Raw genomic sequence first — 12,175 nt, 5'->3', positions numbered from 1 at the left:
AGATAGTCCAAGTGGAGATAGTCCAAGTGGATGTAGTCCAAGTGGAGATAGTCCAAGTGGAGGTAGTCCAAGTGGAGATAGTCCAAGTGGAGATAGTCCAAGTGGAGGTAGTCCAAGTGGAGATAGTTAGTCCAAGTGGAGATAGTTAGTCCAAGTGGAGATAGTCCAAGTGGACATGCAAAAACCATTCTTAAAATATATATTTATCTGACAAATATTCATTTTCAAGTCCATATTCTACCTGACAAGTCCATATTCTACCTGACATGTCCATATTCTACCTGACAAGTCCATATTCTACCTGACAAGTCCATATTCTACCTGACAAGTCCATATTCTACCTGACAAGTCCATATTCTACCTGACAAGTCCATATTCTACCTGACATGCCTGACAGTAAATAAGATGTCTTTTGTGGTGTTGTTCTACTTGTTGTCATCATGGTCAGTTCTAAAATGTGAGATTATTAAATGTTGGTTATAATACTCAAGGTCAAATAAATGATTAAAAAAGGATAGTCCAAGTGGACTTACAAAAACAATCTTTATATATCTCTGATTGATATTCATTTTCAAGTCCTTATAAAGATGTACATGTTAGAGAGATATTGTGAGTTCTACTGAAAAGTAAATAAAATGTCTATTGTGGCGTTGTTGACATTATGGTCAGTTCTTAAATAAATGTGTTTATTTAATTATTGTTAATACTAAAGATCAATTGTTGATAAAAAAAAAAAGTACAGTCCAAGTGGACCGGCAAAAACAATATTTAAATATATATATTTCTCTGACTGATATTCATTTTCAAGTCCATATATAGTTCTAACCGGAAAAAAAATATGATGTCTTTTGTGGTGTTGTTCTACTTGTTGACATCATGGTCAGTTCTAAAATGTGAGATTATTAAATGTTGGTTTAAATAATACTCAAGGTCAAATGAATGATTTAAAAAGGATAGTCCACGTGGACTTGAAAATACAATCTTTAGATATATTTCTCTGACTGATATTCATTTTCAAGTCCTTATAAAGATATATGAAGAGAGAGATATTGGGTGTTCTACTTGAAAGTAAATAAAATGTCTTTTGTGGTTTTGTTGAGACATCATGGTCCATCCTAAAGTGTCAGATTGATAAAAAGGTCAATTAAATGATTAAAATGGTATGGACCTACTTTTGTACGCAAATTTCACTGACCAATATGCATTTGCTGAAGTCCATATATAGATATTTAGTCACCCAAGAAAAGAAAATTTCTCTTGTGGATTGGTTAGGTGTCTAAGCTGTGAGATATCATTTAATACTAATTAGCTAGGTCGATGACATTTTGAATAAAAATGCAACTTTTGAGTTTGTTTTTCCTTATTCCCAGTAATAAAGCCAGTTGTAAATAGATTCTTTACTTTTCAAGGATAAAATGTTAACATTACATCTATATATTGTAGTAGTATTTGCTTTTAACTGTTGGTGTTTCACTGTTTTACTGGAACAATATTTTAAAGACTGTGGGTTGATGAAATTAAAAAAATAAATAAGTTAATATCAAATTCTTTTAAGGAATTAACAAAACAAAAATTTCAATCTTTTTATTAATTATCAAATATCTATTGTCATGTAAACTAGCCTAAACAATACTTAGTTTGTAACAAATAATATAAACATACATAAAATACATTTCACAAACAAAACCAAAGGGAAGCATCAGTCATCATGGTCATAAAAACATAAAAAGTAAAAAAGGCAAAACTATCTATCTTTATAATATACAACTTTATCTGTAATTCATATATTTTCCCTTTGATCTTACTGCCTAATATTTTCGAGTATCAACGTACTGGCTGTATCACTGAAAATATTAGGCAATACATTGTGTGACGTCATAATTACCGATAAACAGAATAATAGGCAGTTAAGTTTTTGATACTGACTATATCATGTGGAATATCTTAATGGGCTCGTCCAGATATTCCACATGATATAGTCAGTATCAAAAACTGAACTACCTATTATTCTATATATATTTATATATTTATATATCTATTGTACATTTTCAGTTTTTCGGTCATCATTGGTTTTGATGCCACACATGATTATGTTCAGCTTGTCATAATTCCAGTTAACAAATCAATGAAAAAAAGGGTTAAAGACTGTGTTTCTCTTTATGTAACATTTAGCTTGAACTAAGTACATTGTCTATGTACTGGTTCTTGAAAAATTTGTCCTGGTCTTGGAGGAAATCAGTAAAATTACATTTTCTCCTCAAACCACAAAACAATTGGTACCCGTGATAATAAATGTATCCACAGTAATCCTCATCAGTAGTAGTGTATCATATGTACGGAACTTTTCATAAAAAATAAATGAAAATATATTTTCGAACGATATTTCTCTCTGATTTTCATTTTGGTACTGATGTGTTTATGTAAATCTTTATATTTCAGGAGTTAGAATCCGAATTTGATAAGTGTTTTGTTTGTATAGAAGGTTATAAAGCATGATGTGTACATATAAATCTTTATATTTCAGGAGTTAGAATCTGAATTTGATCAGTGTGCAGTTTGTATAGAGGGTTATAAAGCATGATGTGTATATGTAAATCTTTATATTTCAGGAGTTAGAATCTGACTTTGATCAGTGTTCTGTTTGTATAGAGGGTTATAAAGCATGATGTGTATATGTAAATCTTTATATTTCAGGAGTTAGAATCCAAATTTGATCAGTGTGCAGTTTGTATAGAGGGTTATAAAGCATGATGTGTATATGTAAATTTTTATATTTCAGGAGTTAGAATCTGAATTTGATAAGTGTTCTGTTTGTATAGAGGGTTATAAAGCATGATGTGTATATGTAAATCTTTATATTTCAGGAGTTAGAATTTGAATTTGATCAGTGTGCTGTTTGTATAGAGGGTTATAAAGCATGATGTGTATATGTAAATCTTTATATTTCAGGAGTTAGAATCTGAATTTGATCAGTGTGCTGTTTGTATAGAGGGTTATAAAGCATGATGTGTATATGTAAATCTTTATATTTCAGGAGTTAGAATCTGAATTTGATCAGTGTGCTGTTTGTATAGAAGGTTATAAAGCATGATGTGTATATGTAAATCTTTATATTTCAGGAGTTAGAATTTGAATTTGATCAGTGTGCTGTTTGTATAGAAGGTTATAAAGCATGATGTGTATATGTAAATCTTTATATTTCAGGAGTTAGAATCTGAATTTGATCAGTGTGCTGTTTGTATAGAGGGTTATAAAGCATCAGATGTTATCAGAATACTACCGTGCAAGTAAGTCAACATTTAGTTTTTTTAATAGATTTGTTCATGATTCTTGTCTCCAGTGGCGGATCCAGGGGGGGGGGGGGGTATTCCGGGGGTTAGAACCCCCTTTTTTTGTCATTTTAGAATTGAGATTTTAATTATTACGAATTTTTGAAAAATCATGTTTAATTCATACAAAATGTTTCAAAATGTAAGTTTAAATTATTGCGTTTACAACTTTGTCGCATTTTTCGCAATAATAAAAACCTCTCAATGATTTCTGAATTGACAGTTATGAAAATGACAATGTTCAGACTTTAGCACCTTTCCTGTAGCCGTCTGTTAGAGAATAATTACTATGACGGGAGCAACATCTAATCGATAATATGGCTGATAAATTCTCACGTTCAGTGGACAAAATCCTTTCTATCTTTTAACATTGCAGACATATTGATTTTATATCTTCTCCATAAAAGTAATTTACGATCAGCGTACCGAAATTACCTCAAGATACTGAATTCCCTTGGAAATTTGGCAAATGTATAGATAGTTTAACATTTAAGGATGTGTTATTCGGTACTTCTACAAAATATCATTTATATTTGAACTTGAAAGTGTCCTTTAAAATTGTTTATAAAATTTTTTGTACATGTTTCCCATTCTGTAACATTGTATTTATTTTAACAATGCAGCTTGCAGTTTTGCAGATCTCTTTTGTATTGTGGCGTTTGGTTTCATATTAATATGGAAACTGAAGGAAGAATTATCGATTTTATAAGCTTGTAATTATGAGATGACAGCTTTCTCTGTCTTAATCATTTGTGATGCGTGTTAAGACAGATTTCTTAGTTTTGATTCATTGGCCGGTGGAATTCTTAAATCTCTTTTGCTATAATGAATTTTATAAAAAAAAAAATTGTTTCATGTCTTCATTTAAGCACTGTTAAAGTTTGAAATAGAAAAAAAAACCTGGAAACAATTTCATTCTTTTATCCATTTATTATCTTGAAATTCAGCTCTAAGATACTTGTGCATAAGTAATATTTACATCTCTAGATTAGAGGCTGATTTAGGGGGGGGGGCATCCTTTTTCACCTGATGTAGCTGCATATATGGATATTGCATAGCCTTTTTACATGTCCCACATGCACTCCAAAGTTCCATAAACTATGGTGGAAATTAGATACTTTGTATGGAGTTAATGTCCTCTTGGGTATACATGTATCATACACACTGACACATAATGAAAAAAACTAAAACTTTAAAACTTTCTCATATTCTTTTCCTTCAAAACATGATATCTATGATAATTTTCATCAATTATTCATATTTTGTGGAGACTTGATTTATTACATTAAGATTCTATTAAGATTAAAAAATGTATTCATATGATAGGATATGACATATATAATTGATCATCACTTTTTTAGTCTCAAGGACAAACTGAAAATAATACATTAAAAAACTAGTTTGACATGCTGTATCATTGTTTTTACCATCCTTGTATTCAAAAGTTCATCCTAAAGTGGGTTACACTAGATGTTACAGTACAAACAAATGTAGGTTGTGTTCAGTTGTACATAGTAATATCTACATTTCATACTTATCATTAGTTTGTAATAGATTGGATCATTATAATTAAGTTAATAAAAGTAATATGGTATGCCCCAAATAAAGTGTAACATCTATCACTGACAGTGCACTCTATGACAATGATTGTAGCTTAATAAAATAATTTTAATTTAAGATTTTAAGATTTTTTTGGGGATTTTGATAGGGTTGTAAAAAAATTTCACATTTGTTGTATGACATGCTTGCATGGTATGGGCTTTGCTTATTGTTGAAGGCCATACTGTGACCTATAGTGGTTAACTTTTACATCATTTAGTCTCTGGTCATTGCTGGTTGAGAGTTGTCTCATTGTCAGTCATACCACATCTTATCTTCATACACAAATTACCATGTGATATGTTTTCAGTGATGTTAACATACATTTGTACATATCCTAATAGGAAATTTGTATTTCCTTGCTCATTTCAAATCTTAGGTCACCTAAACCTCAGAAATTCATGATAAAAGTACTCCAGAAATTATTACACAGTATATAAAACTTACAATATTTTAATTATTTATTGTCTAATTCCCTCACTGTATTATGAATATAAATTCTATCACACCATTCCCTTGAATAATATTTATCCATTGGCTATAATTACATGTACATGTACATTCTTACTACTTTTATCAGCTGAGTATGCTCAAATTTTGCTGTAGTAGAAAATTTGTTTGATCTTATTCAAACTATCAACGTTATTTTTGACCTGGTTCATAATTCATCCTTATTTGACCTTCTGGTTCATAATTCAACCGTCATCCAACCTTTTCAGGTTCATGATTTAGCCCTTATTAATATTTGTACTTTCTAGTTCACAATTCACTTTTATTCAGACCTTTTCAGGTTTAAAATTTACCTACATTGAAATGATATGGTTCATAATGATCCCTTATTATTTGGACCTGCTGGTTTATAATGCATACGTTATTTTATTTCAGACACATATTTCACAAGTCATGTGTTGACCCCTGGTTATTGGATCAGAGAAGCTGCCCTATGTGTAAGCTAGACATCCTTAGAGAATATGGCATGCAGGTTCATGTAAGTATAGCAGACGACACATGTTTAGAATGAAGGATTATGGGTAATCTCATTGTTTGTACACCAAAATGTAAATATTGTTATGTCATTGGCTGAATTTCTAATGTTTAGTACTGTTTAATACAATCATAAAGTTTTGGTGTATATGCTTTATAAAAATATTACCCAGAATGCATTAGATTCTGAAAATGGGAATTATCCAATCAGATTAAAATATATATCCTGTGTCAAAGCTTTGTGTGGAATGATTATTTATTACAAATGAAATGCAAAATGTCCAACTTACTGTCATTGTCCGCTGCCGTCACATATAAACCCAATCTTCAACAGAAAAGAATTAATTATGATATTACTGGTAGCCTATGAAAGTTTAGCCTTCAAATTGTTGAAGATGTTTATCATTATGATAGAACCAGTAGGTCACAAAAGGACTTATAGCATGTATAGACAGAGAGTAGAACTAAGTGTTGTCAGATCAATGTCTGACAGTGATTTGTGAACAAAAATACTCTGTATTTAATTCAAAAAGGAAATTGTCAACGGAAAAAGCTGAAAAATGCAAATTACAGAGTTTTATATTTCGTAGAATGGTGGGAAACATTCCATTCGAAGAAAAAATGAAATAAAAAATTCTCATCATACAAAAAACAAAAAAAAAACAAGACAACATCCCTTAAAAAAGTCAAAAAAATCCTCTGCAAATTATCATTATACGCATTCATTAACATTTCAATGCAGACCATGTAACAGAATTTTTGTTAAATAAAAAACACAAAATAAAAAGATAGAGAGAGCTGAGAGACACTAGATAATTCAAAATTAAAAAGGAAAACAAATCTATCACTGAAAAACTTGACAGTACAACAAATTGCATTAACTGCATGCACCCAATTTTTGAAGAGAGAAACACTATTGCAAATTTTCCTGTACAAAGATGGCAGTTCTCCTTACACTATGGCTTTCTCCATCTATTAAAACTAGCTGCAACAAAATAGCCTAAAGTGCTTTTAGTGACATTAAACACCAATAGTAAATCAATCAATCCACAACTATATATATACATTGGGATTCGAAAACAAAAGTTTAAAGATATTTATTTCATAATACTGTACATGTAACAGTATGATATATTATATGAAATCTAGGTTCAATATTTAGGGTGTCCTCGAGTGAGTTTGGGACATGTCAATGAACATTCCACAGTCTAGTTTTACAGATAGAACCAGTTTAGTTTTTGGTTTAAAGTTATTTATTTCATAATACTGTACATGTCACAGTATGATAAATTATGATGAAATCTAGGTTCAATATTTAGGGTGTCCTCGTGAGTTTGGGGCATGCAGATCAAGGAAAAATGAAAAATATATTTTCTTACTGATGTTTCTTATGAAAGAATTTTAACATTTAAAACCACAATTAAATGATTTAAGTACCTTCTATCCCCTCACACAATCTTATTCAGAACAACCCTAAAATTTACTTTGAATTTTTACAAAGGCTGAAGTATTTAAATATTGTTTGTTCCGATTGTTTGGACAGAGTGACTGCCAATGACATTGACATTGAAATAAACATTGTATGTACAGTCTATGAAAAATATTTGTATTTTGATAACATTAAAGTGCTCATATCAACCTCAATTACTTTTGTCCTTGAGAGATTGAGTGAAATCAGGAAATTACACGAAGTAGATACTGCAATAAGTTGTTTGATAGTTTTAGATAATAGTTAAATAAGGACAAATAAAAATAAATGTGTGGTTCCAGTTACCCTACCTAAATAGCATACCTAAAGGATTTTTTTTGTCATTTTTCATCAAGCAATGTTAAAATCAGAATGTTGCTCCAATAGACTCAATTTAAAGAAAAGCATACTGTAGAATAAAAAAAAAATGGCTACCTACAACAACTTTTTTTTTTTAGATGTAACTGGAACCACACATACTATTTTATTTGACCTAATATTTGCATGCATCAGTTTTTGACCAGACATAACCACAAGTATTTGAATGTATATCCTGGATGTTGACCTCAGGGATTACTTAAGAATTTGTCAAAACAATAGGGTGTTATGATTAAACTGCCATATGAATAAAAGATAGATTTTGAATTATTTATTTGGGGGAAGAGGATGACAAGCAGAGGGAGTCTTAAAAAGTATTCTTTAAATAAGTAGGCTCACAAAATTTCCACCATCAGTATTCTACATCCTGGCTTTTGACCTCAGTCTACTAATCAGGCATTTAACTGTGAATTGAATAAATGAGGGAATAATTAGAGAAAGGCAGTCTAAGAATGATGTCTGTAAATTTCATAATGAACAGAAAATCCACCCTCAATCTCATCCTATCTTTTGACCTCACTACTGAAGAAAAAAAATCGGGCATTAAAATGTAATTAATTGTATAAAAAATGGGGGAGGAGGAGTAGTACATTCCTATGGAATTTTAGGTTATTTTTTAAACTGAAGGTTTTAAAAAAAATCCATCTTCAGTCTCCTTATGTTTCAAGGCATTTTTGAAATAGCAAGAAAGTCGAAATTCTTTCCCACAGGTCTTACTTAACAAATGTATTAGAAATCTTTTGTTATTACATGTATTACATAATATAATATTTTAAATTTAAACTTTTCCCTGTATGATAATCTTGGTCAAATAACTTATTACTTATATTATGACCTACATGTAAGCATACTAGCATATGACGAGAGGAAAAACTGGTACCAAACTATTTAAGTTTATTGTTCACTGATATATAATGAGTTTGTTTTTTTCTGGTTGACTGATCATATTGAAAACTGAAGACACAAACAACTTAAAAACTAAAAATAGTCTAATAGTCTTGAGTATAAACAAAGTTTATTAGTTAAAACTTATTTATTTATTAATGAAATGCACATTTATACCCCTAGGGGTTGAAGGCATATACAAACAATACAATACAATATACACAATGGAAAAATAACATATATAGTAAACAGGGATGGGCACGATTACTGACAAATGTAATCGATTAATAATCGATTACACGAAGGATTTTTGTGCAATCGATTAATAATCGATTACACAAATTTTAGTATGTAATCGATTACAATCGATTACTTTATCAAAAGTAATTACATTACTTTTCGATTACTGTCAATTACATACTTCCAACATTTCAACAAAAATAACAGGAGTTAAACACAATTATATTGCTCAACATTTGTATAGTGGAAATTAAGATCTTTACCAAATGCATCATTCAAAGCATTGTTTCTAAATTATAAGTTAATAGCTGTTGTTTTTTTAGATCAAATCTCTTGATGAAGATTAGAAATATTTAAAAAAATCTTGAAATTTTGATTTTCAACATAAATGAAAGATGCATTGCAATACTCACTTATTCATAACTAATTATTTTTCAAAATTTTAGCTTTCTTACTGACTTAGGTTAGCTTTTTTGTTTTTACCCTTTAAAATAAAATATTTTAGCATAGTTAATAATAATGTTTAAGGAAATATATAAAAAAAGTAGAATAATCAATTAGTTCAGCTAATTTTTAAGATCAAAATTTAGTTTTATAATGACATGCATGATTTAAACCTTTTGTTTGGATAACCACCCTAATTACAGATTATTTAACTGCCACTGGAGTACAATTTATAACCTGGGGCTAAATATTGTAAATTTCCTTCTTAATTAGACATACTAAGATAATTGAAATAAAAACAAAGTATGATTGTTATTGACTAGAAGACTTTGATCATCTCATTAGTAAAGATAAATATATATTTTATTTGAGTGTCACACATCGATTGATACAGTACATATATACAAGTAAATTAAGTAACATCTTAAAAAATTCAATCAATGCCCAGCCAAACATTTGACTTATGAGACACTTTAAAAGCATACATGTACATATTTACAATAAACTGCATGTTAAATTTGTATAAAATATTTCTAGAGTTAAAAATCTAATAAATTACTTTTTCAAAATCGCTTTCAAAAAAAAAAAAACTATTTGTAAAAATATAAAATGAGAGTACTAATTATATGAAAAACACTATAAGAGTTCTTATTAAAAAATTATCAATTGTCTTCTAAAATAGAAATAAATATAATAGAAATATTAATCTCAATAAATAAAAATACCTTATTTTAAAGATTTGAGAAAAACAAATATGCTTAATGTTTAAAACTTAGACAAAAACTAGGCTATCAAAATAAAAATGTACTTCTTCAATCAAATGTAAATAATTTCCTTCTCATAAAACATTTCTGCAAAATTTTACATAGACATTTCTGAATTTGCTCGGATCTCATTATAAATATAAACTTATCGTCCATATGCATTGTTTCAAAATTCTCAATTAAATAATTACATTCACAAAATAAATCATATCGTATATCTGCATATAAAGGGCACACCATCAGAAAATGTTTCTCAGTCTCTACATGTCCGAGATCGCAATATATACAAAGTCTATCTTCAATTGGAAAAAGGCAAGAATGTTGTTAAGATTTGTTAACTTCTTCAATCAAATTATATACAAAATATATTTATAGTGTCAAAGGGATACATCTATTTCTAAAAGGAATTGCTATGCATTGCCATTGGTTCATTGTTAAAAGGATTTTGTGCTTTTTTTTAATTTAATTTATATACATATATATCATAACATTTAAGAAATCAACTGTTTATCTATTCTAAGCTTTAATTTCAACTCTGATTAAAAATGATGTTTTCAGGAAATTTAATACAAATAAGCTTACTACTTTTAAAAAATGTAGTACAGAACTTAACGAAAGCCAGACACATTTCTTATTTAAGATCTATTTTATTATTTCAAATCTATTTTCTTGTTTTAATATTAAAGTTCTTGAATTATTGACAAGCACATACATCCATTTGTTTCAAAAGCTAGATATAAAGTAAATTTAGATAGGGATCTGGTTGCTCATAATGCAGCTTCAGACAATAGATAGAAATAAGGCAGTTGCTTAGCTCTCAAGTATTGTTGATGCATAATATTTTATCTGTACTACAAAGTGATAACATACATATTTTCCTCTGAAATAGGTTATTTTTCATCAAACTATTTTACTAGAGTAATCGAAATGTAATCGAAAAGTAATCGATGATTACATCCAAATATTTACTGTAATTGATTAAATTACGATTACATGTAATCGAAAATGTCTTCGATTACAGATTACTGTCGATTACTTGAAAAATTGTAATCAATTACAATCGATTACGATTACAGATTACGATTACCCCATCCCTGATAGTAAACATCATATAAAGTGGTAAAACAGTAATATTTATGCAGGCGTTCACTGTATCCACCCCCCCCCCCCCCTCAGTTATTATATAAATCTATGTATGTTTATAGTATAATAGAAAAAAGAAGATCTGGTATGATTGCCAATGAGACAACTATCCACAAAAGACCAAAATGACACAGACATTAACAACTATAGGTCACCGTACGGTCTTCAACAATGAGCAAAGCCCATACCGCATAGTGAGCTATAAAAGGCCCCAATAAGACAATGTAAAACAATTCAAACGAGAAAACTTAAACGGCCTTAATTATGTAAAAAAATTAACGAAAAACAAATATGTAACACATAAACAAACGACAACAACTGAATTACAGGCTCCTGACTTGGGACAGGCACATACATAAATAATGTGGCGGGGTTAAACATGCTAGCGGGATTTCCAACCCTCCCCTAATCTGGGACAGTGGTATAACAGTACAACATAAGAACGAACTATAAAAATCAATTGAAAAAGGCTTAACTCATCAGATGGACAAAAATACAAGTGGACGTGGCCTGGTACTTATGCATCCCGACACAAAAAGAAACAAAGAACAGATCTGAGAGTATACTCGCAGTTATCTGACAGCTAGTTCAAAGCCACTAACAACTAATAAAATAATCATGCAACTAAGACTAAACTAGTTTGTTTTTCTTTCTGTATGAATAATTGTTTTTGAAAATTTGACATAAAACAATTTTAATAATAATCTGGATTATGAACTAAGTGTACTTTGTAAATTTTGTTTGACCTTTTTTATAACAACAGAATTAAACCTTTATTTGAATTTCAGGCTTGTTACAATTTCGCTTGACCTGAATATATCTTTCCTGTTTACATTGTGTTTACATTGTTTGTCAAGTGTGGAAAGTGACACAACAAATGATCGTTATTTTAAGTTGGTCAGATTACTCGGAAGAATTTATACAATTATACTAAATCTGCT

The 12,175-nt window shown here is 29.5% G+C and overlaps 1 protein-coding gene across 3 annotated transcripts in view; it reads left to right on the top strand.

Moving 5' to 3' along the window:
• The window catches only part of LOC143042790 (RING finger protein 150-like), a 41,477-nt gene that overhangs the window by 24,951 nt on the left and 4,351 nt on the right, over positions 1–12,175 (top strand). For all 3 annotated transcript variants that reach the window (XR_012968130.1, XM_076215248.1, XM_076215249.1), the window contains 2 exons: positions 3,205–3,287; positions 5,814–5,916. Coding sequence is in view for 2 of the 3 variants with exons in the window: in XM_076215248.1 (XP_076071363.1) it covers positions 3,205–3,287; positions 5,814–5,916 (186 nt within the window). In the remaining variant the exon portion in view is untranslated. The remainder of the gene's footprint in view (positions 1–3,204; positions 3,288–5,813; positions 5,917–12,175) is intronic.

The sequence above is a fragment of the Mytilus galloprovincialis genome, chromosome 8 (assembly GCF_965363235.1).
Source record: "Mytilus galloprovincialis chromosome 8, xbMytGall1.hap1.1, whole genome shotgun sequence".
Lineage (NCBI taxonomy): Eukaryota > Metazoa > Mollusca > Bivalvia > Mytilida > Mytilidae > Mytilus > Mytilus galloprovincialis.
The sequence above is the reverse complement of the archived record's forward strand: the minus strand, read 5'-3'. Positions and strand labels throughout refer to the sequence as shown.